The sequence below is a fragment of the Chaetodon auriga genome, chromosome 8, assembly GCF_051107435.1.
Source record: "Chaetodon auriga isolate fChaAug3 chromosome 8, fChaAug3.hap1, whole genome shotgun sequence".
Lineage (NCBI taxonomy): Eukaryota > Metazoa > Chordata > Actinopteri > Chaetodontiformes > Chaetodontidae > Chaetodon > Chaetodon auriga.
Genome location: NC_135081.1, coordinates 15,321,213 through 15,334,370, shown reverse-complemented (window position 1 = coordinate 15,334,370; position 13,158 = coordinate 15,321,213). Strand labels below are relative to the sequence as shown.

Below are 13,158 nucleotides of genomic sequence, written 5' to 3'. Positions count from 1 at the left end.
AAGTGCAACCAACATAGTATTGTTTGAGTAAAGGTCACATTTATTCTTTCCAGGGAGAAATTCCTTTGCTTGAGTGTGTTACAAAATACATGGAAAGAAGGAAGAGAGATATATTCACATATTCAACAATGACAGGTGCTGAAACTGATTTAAACTCTCCAGATTTTCACAATACAGTTTGTAATAGATGCATTGGACATTGCGGACAAATACACAAACACCCAACATTTACTGCTGAAGTGACAATTAGACATGTGTGTATTTGTGCACGTGAAGTCCATGACAGGATATCCTTCGTGAGTCTTCTCTCCTGTCTTAACTGTTTCCTCCCTGGAGTGTGTGGGTTTGCAGAGCGGACATCTTTGTGCCAAGGGCGTGTTCACTTCTTCTTCTCTGGCTTATCGTTGTACTCCAGGAAGAAGTCGTTACAGGCCACAGTAAGAGCTCCGACCAGGATGATGAACTCGGTGAAATCTACCTCCCCATCGTTGTTGGAATCTAGGTCTCCCATCACCTTATCCACAGCCTCCTTATCCTGGGCATTCTGCATTTGGGAAGATATAATACAGAGATGTAGGCTGGATCTGGTTTCTGAAACTTGTGTGTGCATCTTGCATCCCTAAGAATGCGTCTCCTTACCCCCAGGTAGTTGCCGAGCTCTGTGGTAAGCATTTCCTTGAGCTCAGCCCTGCTCAGTGTATATTTGTCGCCTTCGTTTCCAGAGTACTTGTGGAAGGTCTGGATCATGAGCTGCATGGCGTTCTCCAGGGTGGAGGCGTTCTCTGAGTTGGGCAAAGACATTCTGGAGAAGGATAGAATAAGATGAGGGGTGGGTGGAGGAGCAGTCCGTGTCAACACTCCTGCAAAATCTGCTCTCTGGAGCATGGAGGGCAAGTCAGCTGCAAATCAAGGTTAAACACTCTTGGTCGCCCTCTCTTGCACGCACTCTTTCTCTCAGTGTTCTCTTAGACACACTGTCAGACAGACAGACAGATGAATGGACAAACAGCAATAGAAAACTGAATCACAGGCTACAGTACTATCACTGAGACAGCAACAAACTGATCGTCCATGTGGTGTCCAAGCGTATCTGTCTCATGGCAGGAGAGGCCGAGTTGGAAACCCTGCACAGTTTGCTCTGTTTCCTTGTCAGGAGTGTTTCCTCTCTGCCGGTGGACCTGATAAGATTTTGCTACAGATAAACTGATCCTCAATCTGTTTGTTGCTTTGCCTCGGCTAGAGGGCCTCTGGGAGTCAGGACATAGTCAGCAGCCGGACATGTGAGCCAGCTGATAAGAGTGAAACTCTAAGCTGGTAAAACAGCCCAACCAGTGGAGGAGATGTAACCAGGACACACAGAGGCAACCTGATCTGGCTTTTACTTTGGTTCAGCCGGATGGCAGAAAACACCAAAGACAGGTGTAAGTCCTTGCCTTTCTTGAACCTACATCACCTCTGAACTGTGAGGACTTTTCCTAACTGTCAATCACACCTTACATCTATTCTTCCTCGTAGACACAGTGTGTACATACTCATGAATCAGTGGCATAAAAAATTAGCAGAAAGACATTTTTGGCAAGCCCTGTATGTGAAAAAGTTCCATAACTTATCAGTGAGTAAACAGAATACTTTTCCTGTCTCTGTTGTTGAATTGCCCTTTCAGCATGTAGTCCACCTACAGATAACCTTGTGCATTAGCTACACCCCAAATATCAGCTTAAAAGAAAAAAAAACAAGAAACAGTCTCTGAGAAATGCAGAGACACAGCTTTCAGTGCTGAAGTCTGTCCTCTGCATCTTTTCTTACCTGAGTGGAGGTCGAGTGCTGGCCTGTCGGTCAGGTGCAGAGAGAGAAGGCAAGAGCGACTGATGAGGAGGATGAAGAGGACAACTCCTTAAATACATCCCTCACTCCACCCATCCCACTTATCCCTTCCTCCTCTCTCCCTCCTTCCACCTGTTGCTCCTCTCCTCCTTCCCATCCCCCCATCTCCTGTCCTCCTCCTTCTCTGTTTACGCATCAGACACCTGCTGTCCACTGAATGGACACTTGAAGGATCCCCCCCCCCCCCCCCATCCCCTCCATAGCACTGTCTGTCAGAGATGACATATTGACAAAAACACCAACAGTACACTAACTACAGCAAGCCATGAAGTTAATTGTTAAAAGTACCCATAATATGACCACAGGCCACACCACAATTGCTCTTGTATACTTTCTAATGTACTCTTATTATTCTCTTATGTGAGTGAAGTAACTCAGCAGATACCACAGTGTGAACAGTGAGCCGGAGGGACATGCAATTAGACTGGAACATTCATACTTTGATGAGCTCAACACACCCGACCGACAGCATTTCCTGAGCACAACGAATGATCTTGAGGTGACAGCGATGTATCGCTTACTGTGCTACTGCTCGCTATTCTGACAGTGAATGATCCTGCTACCTGGTTGGGCAACAATTTTGTTCTGCAATTGAAAACAAAGGAAAGGCTTAGAGGGAGTGCTAAAATAAATACTGCACCAAGACAAAGATGAATAACAATAACTATCCAAATGTGTCTGGTTTTAAGCAGCAAAGGGTGTTGGGGTATGTGTGGGGATAGGATGTTTACTGGAGGAGGTTGGGGGGTCAAGCCTGATACAGTATCCGAAGGATTAGTGTAGCACCGATGAAAGGAACCATCAGACCTGGCAGCCATGCAGAGAAATCCCCTTACAAAGACTTTGCAAAACACACACAAAGGCAAATGTGCAAATGCAGGGACACATGCACACTTTCACAAACACATTCACACCTCCTGCTCTAAAACACGCTACATGCATGCACAAGGCACATGAAAAAGGATCAACTACCAGTGCATAGGTGCATGCTTTTAATAGTTCCCCCAGCCCATCAGACTTAGTAGTATTATAATGGATGGCATGAAAAGTAAATGAAGACCAAAAACACAGAAACACATACAATCAAGTACACTTGAGTGAATAATGTAAGAGATTATGCTTATTAAAGCAAACATAAGTGCACAAACGCTGTCATTGTATTGCCATATATGTTTCATCTGCCATCCTGGTAAGTGCATCCTCTTGTTTGTGTCGTTGCTGCAGTATATTGTGTCAGTAAGTGGTGCAGCGCAGTATGAATGCACCATATGTGTGTATGTATTGTGTTGCAGAATGGAGGATGGTGCACAATAGGAGGCGTACACTGTATGTCAGGATCTCGTTGCAATACTTTATGCATATAAAGGCTGCTGAGTTTGACTAGTCAGGGATGTCACAGCTATATTTAGCAAGTGTTGCTGGTAGCTGTAGAAGGGGCAGATATCATTGCAGCAGTGCCTGTGGGACAATGTCAAACCATATCAGAGAAACCACTATACTCATACAGTATTTCATTGGGTTTACCAGCAGAATTTTAATCGAAGCTAATGGGTAACAATTAGACACTTTATGAAAATGCAAATGCAACTAAAGTAAGATGAAACACCAATTAAAAACTACAAACAATATAGTTTTATTATATAACGCTTTTATTTTGAAAATACAGTAAGTATACTCTGTATAATTGGTGTAAATAAAGACACTCCCAGCTCAGAGTCCTTCAATGTGGAGATCAATGTAAAATAATGGTCAATCTGGACAGACGGTAAGGTGTAAGTTTAGAGCATTATATAACTGGTTGGTTAACTGAACCGTACGGACTGTGGTAACAAAAAAAAAAAAAAAAAAAATGTATACTTGATGTTTGGAACATCTAGGAATGAGATGAGATACTTAGACAGACTGAAAAAAAGAAAACAATTTGTTGGTTGACCAAACACTGCAGCTTCACAAGCATCTATGAAGCATCTGCACTGGATCCACACTTGCTCTGACTGAGGGAGTTGGCCAAGTAGCCAATCAGAGTGAGGTATTCCTGGAAGCTGACCTTTCCATCGTTGTTCTCATCCAGTCCTCGCTGCATCTCCTTAATGGCGGAGGAGCTGTTTGTATCCTGAGCACAAAGGGATGCACAGAACCAGAAGGGAAGTACTATGGGTGTTAATAGCAACATTGCAAAACACTGATGGATTATTTGTATACAGTGCAGGATGGTGGAGAACAGCAAACTTACCTCCATGATGCTGCCAAGCTGTTTAGTTACCAGTTTCTGGAAGGATTGCGAATCTAGGCCCTCCTTCCCCTTGGAAGAAGTAAGAAATGTGGTCACCAGCGTCTTAATGGCTCCCTCCATATCTAAAGAGAAAGAGACAAAAAGCCAAAAGGAGAAATTAATGTAGGAAGTGGCAAAGAAAGATAAGGCTATATCTCAGACACTCACACATCACGCCGGTGGGTGCAACTCCCATGAACTGCATTAATATAAAATAATTTTCACATTGGGTGGATAAATATTTCAGTTATTGAATGCATCGTTGAAGAGGAGAGGACAGCGTAACCTTGGGATGCTTATGCAGCTGAATGAACAACATTGAGGATTCTCTGTACAATCACTATATATATATATATATATATATATATATATATATATATATATATATATATAATGCATTAAAATCAAGCTATGTTGCAACATTTCACTTCATTCAGTATGTGCGATATAATTTTAAACTTAATGACACAAATTGCAGTGAGTTCAGTTAAAAGACACTTTGTTTTTCAAATAAAGCCAAATTATCTGACATGCAATTTAAGTCATAATGAGCAAGCAAATGCAATTTTTTGGTGTTGAACTGGAATTGGATGTGAACATAAACATGTGAGTAAGGTGAGATACACAGGTGATGTCAGCATAGAAGAAGAGGAGGAGAGGAAGGGGCTGAGCCTGGAGGCTCTCTGAAGTAAACAGAGCGAGAGCGACGGAGTGATGGAAGGTTGAAGAGGAGGGGAGTCTCTGAAGTAAACACAATGGGAGCTGTGATCTCTGACGGAGGACATCTGATCCCCAGAAGCCAGCAGGAGGCCACAAGCTCAGATTACTGCCTGCTGGTCGTCTGCTGCAGCACACTTCCCCTCGGACTGCAGGAACACACTGCACACTGTGCTCGTGTATGAGCTGACAAACATCACGCGCCTCCAATGGATCAGACTAGCCTGAAACATCTAATGCTGCTGTTACTGACAGACTCTAAATCCTCGGCTGAACATGTGAGACGAGCAGTTCTGGTTCATTTCCTCACGGCTTATTGCTGGTTGGAACTTGCAGTGCAGGAAGGACAGAAGCTAGATGGAAACACATTTATGCTTTCATTGGATGTCAAATCTAGAATCACACCAATCGCTTACTCTGAATCGTGGTGCACACACTGCAGAAGTGACAAAAAGTCCACTTATTCACAGATGTTTTGAGAGTGCTCTTGATGGAGGAAGAGCACATGTGTTAATAATGAAATTAATGGCAATGCCTCGCAGCAACAGGGCCATCATCAGTGTAATTCGTGTCACCTGTGCTTTTCCTGTCATGACGAGTCAAAATGTCTGCTGCAAAACAGAAGTGCTGTGTCAGAGTGGATGAAACACAGGAACTAATCACAGAAAGAAAGAAATGAATTAAATTAATATAAAGAGTGGGTGATGATGAGAAAGTTCGGGGAAGATTAAACACACACACACACGAACGAACACACACACACACACACACACACACACACACACACACACACACACACACAAAGAAGTATTAAATCTGTTTTCTCTCTCTGAAGTTTCTGTGACAGTGACATCACTCCAAAGACACAAGCTGTGTCCCAAATCCAAACTGCAGATTTTTTTCCTTTGCATTGTTTGAGTTTCACTGTAGAAAATCAAATCAAATCAAAACCTAATGCATGCTAAAAAAAAAAACAAAACAAACTTTTGAGTGTGCTGTTGATGTACACTATTCTTCCATAAGGCAATGCACAAAGGAGCTGCTTGTGCTAACAGCTGCAAAATATTAAAACTAATTGCGGATGGTGATAAAACAGAGCCAGGAACAGAAAACAAAACCAAAAAAAAAAAAACCTAATAAATCACATGCTGATGTCTGTTTGTGGCGTTTAATTGGCAGTGGCTTTGCAAAGTCTGCCATCCATATAAGCATCATAAAGAAAATGTATGAAAAAGTAGTAGTATTAAAAAAAAAAACTTTATGCAGAAAATACCCCCTGTGACTGTTATACTATTATGTATTATCTAATTCCATTACAATCATTCCAATTATTATGCATTGATGTAAAAGCAGGATTGTGCGGTTGTAGATGGTTGAGGCGGAGCTGCTTATTTTAATTATAGATTCATCCTCTGATTATTTTCTCCATTAACTGATTGATTGTTTGGCCGTCACAATAACACAGAGCGACAACAAAACAAACAAACACACATATATTTTCATATCTTCAAATATTTTGAATGTAGAAATCTTTCATTTGTAAAATAACTAGTAATTTAAGCCATCCAACAAAGTGTAGCATTGTGAAAAGTACATGTCCCTCTGATAAGCAGAGGAGTAGAAGTAGTAAGTGCCATGATAAGAAAAACCTTAAGTAAAGTGCAAGTACCTCAAATTATTAAATACAGTACTTAAGTCCCATATACATTAAGTGCAGTCATAAATGTACTTAGCTGTGTACAACACTTGCAAGATCAGCACACTCTGCAGCTAAAATACTGTGTATTATTGGTATGCAGTATGACATTAAGACAGAGCTGCTGATTTTGTGTATAACATCAAACATGGTGGACTATGAGAATTACTATGAAGCGCATACATTTATTTTGTCGGATGGAACTGAGACACTGAATATGTTTTGCCTGTAAGAGGTATGGCCAGTGCATGTGCAACCTAATGTATCCTCTCAGTTTCTGCTCCCATTAGCTCGAAGGCAACTGCTCTCACAAAATATAAAAGGCCTGAATAAATGCAGCAGATACTTGAGTCGAGTCGATAAGTATCACAGCAGTGTGGCGTGAGGCCTTGCTGCAGGATTTCCAGTGTGTATTGGAAAGTACCAGGAGGCAGCACATGATGGGTAATGATGATGGGTGCCTCTGGCGATGCTGTTGGAGTAACTGTAGAAGCTGGTAAATCTCCCATCTGACACAGATGTCACAGCTCAATGATCACACTATGCACCTACACTAACCTACACACAAAGACATACTAATGGACAGACAGAAAGATAGAAAGACACACACACATACACACACAGCTTATGAAGGACGCCACCAATTAGGACTTCTGCTGCATTAACCTAATTACTGGGTGAGTGAGAGCAGGCACCCAAACCCTGGATTCTGTTTCATGTCTCCCTGCCATGCCAGCACACACAAACACACACATGCACACAGAGGTGAGCAGACAACCCTTTCCTACATACAAGTGAGCATCTGTCATCAGCATGCTGTTCATTATTATTTAACAGGTTACTATAATTGTCCCCACACCTTCCTAACACCGTGTACAAGACGAACAGCAGCAGCACGGGAGCAGGCGGACCAGCGTCTGAGTGTGTTTGTAGCTGTACAGGCCATGTATCAAAATGCCTGACAGGCCCCCATCCATTAGCGTCTCCTCCGAGTGTAATGAGATGAACATGAAACCCAGGACTGGAGACATCGGGGCCACAGAATTACAAATGGGTAGAAAGGAACATGCAGTCGGATTTGTCTGATAAGAGCGAGAGGTGGAATACTGCGAGTGTGTGCAGAACACACATGTCCTACAAGCCTCTCAGCGCATCCATTCACTTACAGGGCGTGGAGATGGTGATTATGATGACTCAAGTGTAATGGATGCTTGTGTTGTGGGTGCAGTGTGTTGTTTTATTTGCATTTCTGGTCAATTTGGTATCATTTTGCTGGAATTTTTGCACCACACACAAGCTAGTTCAATGATTCCCAACCTTCGAGACACTTGGAGCTCATCGTCTCCGGGGGCGTATGTTTATGGATTATAAACAGGTTAACCAAAGAGTGCTATTTTTGCATTATAGGAAGCCCAAAGTTGTGAAAGTATCCAGTAATTCTCTGGTGACAAGGATTAGAGGGACATCTAATCCTCTACCTACCTATCCTGTTTCTTGCCATCCCTCAGACATATCTTGTCACCTCTTAAAGGATCCTGATCCACACACTGGAAACTACTTTACTAGCCAGTTTGAAATTTGGTTTAATGTTTCATGTTAATATGGTAAAATGTTATGTACCATCAAATTAGGGAATGTGACATCATTGGCAGAATTCAGAAAACTCTGTATGTTTATTTTAACACGCTTAGTGTTACTTTGTTGATCTGTTATCCGCATTTTGCCATGTTTTGGCCAGATATCTCCCGCAAATTTATCGAGTTAAACAAAGGAAAATTAAATCTGAATTCACGTGTCTTCTGCCATATTATGTGATGTATCATCTGATTTGTATCTCTGCGCTCTGTGACAAAGAGGCACTGTAGATAAGCTCTCAGTTCACATGTATGCATCATAGTGTCTGTGCATAGCACCTCCCAAATAAGTCATGAGTTGTGCAGACGTTGGTTGGAGTTTCGGCCGTAGTCTGTGTTGCAACTATAGCTTTAGGGTTTGACAAGTACGAACCGGTCTACAGGTAAGTCAGGTTTGCCCACCCAGCCTGAACCAGTCCCAACCCCTCACCCCCAAAATGCTCCAAAACGTATCTTTCGTGTCTGAGGGAGGTTTCCACCAGACCGACCACAAAGGGTCAGTCCTCTGGGCTGGCACCCGTTACTTCATGAGCGTTGATTAATCCCAGTGGCCAATCAGCTCCACCCTGCTCCTGTTCTTTTGCGCTAGGTGTGACTGACTCACTTCCCCCATGAGCATGTTACCTGTCATCGCCCGGGTCGCTATTTCTCCTCCGCGTCATTAGCTACACCAGGTGGACGCCATTCGATTCTCGCTACCGGAGTCTTATCAAAACGTTAATAATTCAGACTGATAAGAGCCAAATCTGACCGCCGTTACAATGACCACAATATGACTGTTTAACGGGGCGCAAACGGCCTCGGCGCATATGCCAAAGGTAGTCAGAGCCGTGCGTAACGGAGATGTCAGGGGCTTACCCGTGTCCCACATTCACATTTAGCCCGAACTAATCCTGACAATTTGTAGAGCGACCACAGGCAGGACTGACACACAGCAAATAAATAAGTAAACGTGACTGGACACTCCGGTTTCTCTGGAAGTGTAAAGGGATTGGGGTTCGATTACCAAGAAGGAGAACCTGATCCCTGTGGCCACCAAGCTGGGTAACAACAAAAGAGACGCTCGCTACTCATGCAAAATTCACGACAGAGTGGAGGAAATAAACTAAACTGATCATTTTTGCCAAGAAAACATCACGGACGCATTTGCACAATGAACTGATGGACAATAACGTCCACAGCACAGAGTTCATAATGAGAATAAAGCAGACTCACCGATAGGACAAGAAAACAAAAGGCAAGAAGCTGTTTCACTGGAAGCGGCTCTCCTTCTCTCACAGATCCTCTTCAGTCTTGAGCAAGATTAAGCAGCAACACATATCTTTTCCGTGATTTAACTTCTCAGTCCAGCCAACCTTTTTTTTTTTTTTTTTTTTTTCTTGTCATAGGGCGTGTGCCTGGAGAGGAGGAATGTGGAAAGGGGCGCAGCTTGAGCAACACAGCAGTTTTTCAGCAGCATTTTCTGACAAACATTTCCGTCCTTCAAGACAACTGAGCAGATATTTTTAACATGGATTAATGAGTATTTTCAGTTTTTCCCCCCCTTTGTCTGCTTTGTATTTGCACATTAATCTCTGCACGTTCTCGCAACGTGTAAGAACAAGCGCGCGCTCACATCGCAGTGCGCGTGTGTCCGATGCTTTCCCAGCAGACAGATGTATTCAAGCCACACCCTGAAACTTTACTCACTTGTGCAGAAAATGGAAAAAGAGAGCGATAAGATTCACTGGAAAGAAAACTTAAGAATTGACTAAATAAATGGAGGCCTGAGCAGCGAGAAGCACGCGCCTTTTGACATTTGATCATTTCTTTATTGTTCATTTCCAGCTTTAAACTTTAAGTCTTGCTCTGCCGACACCACACCCATGTTTGGGTCCTGGATGGAGAAGATAGACAGCATAACGTGCATTTTCCAAGACTGAGATAATCCAAGAATACATTGTGCTGGCAAACACTCTCAGTTTTCAGACAGTGCTTTCCCATTCTGCAACTCCCTCATAGACCTGTAAGCACAGGCAGCTGTGAGTGCTTCTGTGAGTGCTGTGTGTGTGTGTGTGTGTGTGTGTGTGTGTGTGCGCGCGTGCAGGGAAACAGCCAGGACTGGTTCTAATATTGCTGAAATTGTTAAATAGTATTCTGTGACAGAGCCTGTGCCAGTTTGGCAGTCGCTGGTGAGAGGCAGGGGATGAGAGGAAATGCAGACTACTGATAATAACGCAGCATTCTGCAGTTGAAACAGACGTTAGGGTGTTTTCCATTTGGCTGTTTTCCCATTTTCTCAAACTGTAGGGCTCATAGACAAGTCAGTAACACACATGGAACTGTTAGAGAGTATCTGAGGACACTCTATTGGCCGAACCCCCCATGTTTGCTTGCGAGATGCCCAATCAGGTGCCAGAACTCCAGGAAGTTGAGCTCTCCATCATTGTTCTTGTCCAATGAGCTCATTAGCTGGTCGATGGCAGTGGGGTCACCAGCATTCTGCAGGAAAACAGGAAGATACAACATTAGGGCTAAAAAAAAAAAAAAAAAACGACAAAGGGAAAGTCAGTGTGGACCAACTGTGAAGTTACTGGTTATGTGTGTGGGGCAGTGAGACAGAGGCAAGCTGACACCACTGGCACGTACACCAGTTAAATGATTCATGCAACATCAGCAGAGGTGGTTTGGCACCGGGGTCTATGGCTCTGTCACCACCTAGTGGGCAGAGTGATTATTTCAACTGTTCAAGCAACTGAAAACACATGGAATTTTCCACACTTAGAAAAGGCAGCCCTGTATTTTTTTTTTTTTTTTTTTTTTAGGCCTCAGGAACTACTACTTTCTGCCATTGTGCTCTGGTTAAACACACAGAGTGCAGACAACACAACCAACAGACAAGACTGGAGTGAAACTTCAAAGTCCCTAAAAGGTGGCAACTCTTTCTTTATGATGAGCTCATTGCTTTTGTGTAACGCAGTGTGAAATGTGGAGTTCTATCCTGTCCCAACATGAGATGCAGCAGCTCATTTCTGCTCAAGGTCACAGGCAAGAGTAAAATATTTTCAGATTATCTTTTCAAGTACAGTAAGGCCACATGCACTGAAAGCTGCCCACGTAAAAGCACAGAAGTAGCCCTTTGAAGACAAGTATGACTAACAGTTAATTATACTGTATGGTCAGAGCAAAAAGGGCCAATGTGGCATCCAGATGATACCCATTTCAGTATGAATCCACCCTTATGTGAAAGCTTTTTTTTTTTTTTTTTTGTCTGGTAAACAAAGAGGTTCAGAGCCAAACTTAGAATATCCTCCTGATTGTTCTGCATCAATTTAACTGCTGGGGACAACAAATCTTACAAACAGGTAGCTGAGTGTAGAACTTCACCAGCCTTATAACTTTATAAGGCTGGTGATATTCTGTTTTTGTCATTGTCAACTAATTCCACAAAAAGACAAAAAAAAAAAAAAAAAAAAACCACCACCACCAACAACAACAACAACAACAACAACAACAACAACAACAACAACAACAACAACAACAACAACACAGTAACACATAGGTTGTTTCTAAATACTCTCTGAAGTCTGACAGCAGCTCTCAGCCACAAACTCATTCATTCCTGCTTAAGGTAAAGATCTTGAGCCCCAAATAAATAGATTTACTCTTAAAACAAAGCTAAGTGATTCCATAAAGCAGCTTGGCACTGTAGGTTTTAGGAAATGTTACTCAAAATAAATACTGCATTTGTCGAGTTCTATCTTGGATTAATACACATTTGGTGTATGCATGGGTATTTACCACAGCGGGATGATGTATGTACGATGAACACAAAATAAACAAGTGTCCCTGTTTATGGTAATGAAGGACCGAGGACTGGTCAAGTACAGGTACATTATGCCAGTGCATCACCACATCCTTACCTTGACAAAGTTAGGCAGCTGTGATGTGACCAGTCTGTGGAACTCATCTCTGCTCAGAGTGTCAGAGGAACCATCACTGCCAGCATACGCCTTGAACTGGGACACCAGCACACCAATAGCAGCCTCCATCACAAGTCAAGAGGCGCACAGGGAGGATCCTCGGCCAGTATTTCAGGAAGGATAAAAATGAGAAATCTTGTGATGATTAAGTTCAAAGGAGGATGGATAGAAGAGAAACAACAGCACTTTTAACTCAATCTGATCTGATGACACAAATCACAGAGACTCACCAACTCAGGTGTGTGCGTGTGGGTAAGTTGTGAGGACACACATCTTCCTGGTCCTTTTCTAGCCAACCTCTCCTAGTAAAGATGATAAATCATTCACTAATTTCTCTCTATATATTCACAGTTTGTGCTTTCTGAACAGTATTCAGTGCAATCAGTGAAAAAGTAAACCATGTTTCCCAAACTTTTTCCATGACGTGACTGCATTCTCAGATGCAATTTCAGCGTGTAACTAGTCTCTGGAAGGAGTTACAGATTACTGGATGACTAACTCAGACTGACAGAGTTAAGACCGGTTAGACATATTACAATGTGCGCGCACAAATTGCTTAATGTTTTGCTCAGTTCGTGCCAACGCACGGAAAATAGCCTCACATTTTTCTCCTGCTACGTATGAGTGTGAAACTGTCAGCGAAATGCTGTAAAGAGCAAAAAGTAAGCAGTCAATCAGGTATAATTATACAGTCTGAGTTGCAAAAACTTTTCAGAATGAGCCACTTGGGTTTCACCACGGAGAAGTCACATTATTTAAGCCCAAGCTCTGACAGGATGTGCACAATTGGCATATTAGGGAGGCAGTTAGTGTTAACAAACGCGATGGCTTTATCATCCAAACATGCCCTCACCTAGTTTTCCTGTCTCAGCTGCATCTCTCTCTCTCTCTCACTCTCACACACACACACACACACACACACACACACACACACACACACCTGAAACAGCAGTCTACAGCTCTTCTCTTTCCATTCCCTGAGCCATCATTGAG

At 42.7% G+C, this 13,158-nt stretch overlaps 3 protein-coding genes across 3 annotated transcripts; all 3 read right to left on the bottom strand.

The window, feature by feature from the left end:
- Positions 1–180: 180 nt before the first annotated feature.
- On the bottom strand, positions 181–801 carry s100t (S100 calcium binding protein T). Its single transcript, XM_076736933.1, has 2 exons — positions 640–801; positions 181–544 (listed from the first exon to the last, which is right to left on the bottom strand). The coding sequence occupies exons 1-2, from the start codon at positions 799–801 to the stop codon at positions 380–382; spliced, it is 327 nt and encodes a 108-aa protein (XP_076593048.1). The 3' UTR covers positions 181–379.
- A 2,721-nt stretch (positions 802–3,522) lies between these two features.
- Positions 3,523–9,534, bottom strand: LOC143324328 (protein S100-A13). The gene is made up of 3 exons (XM_076736702.1): positions 9,419–9,534; positions 4,118–4,239; positions 3,523–3,997 (listed from the first exon to the last, which is right to left on the bottom strand). Exons 2-3 carry the CDS (start codon positions 4,235–4,237, stop codon positions 3,842–3,844), a joined length of 276 nt encoding a protein of 91 aa, XP_076592817.1. The 5' UTR covers positions 4,238–4,239; positions 9,419–9,534; the 3' UTR covers positions 3,523–3,841.
- A 652-nt stretch (positions 9,535–10,186) lies between these two features.
- s100w (S100 calcium binding protein W) lies at positions 10,187–12,234 on the bottom strand. Its single transcript, XM_076738096.1, has 2 exons — positions 12,106–12,234; positions 10,187–10,684 (listed from the first exon to the last, which is right to left on the bottom strand). The coding sequence occupies exons 1-2, from the start codon at positions 12,232–12,234 to the stop codon at positions 10,550–10,552; spliced, it is 264 nt and encodes an 87-aa protein (XP_076594211.1). The 3' UTR covers positions 10,187–10,549.
- Positions 12,235–13,158: the final 924 nt, after the last annotated feature.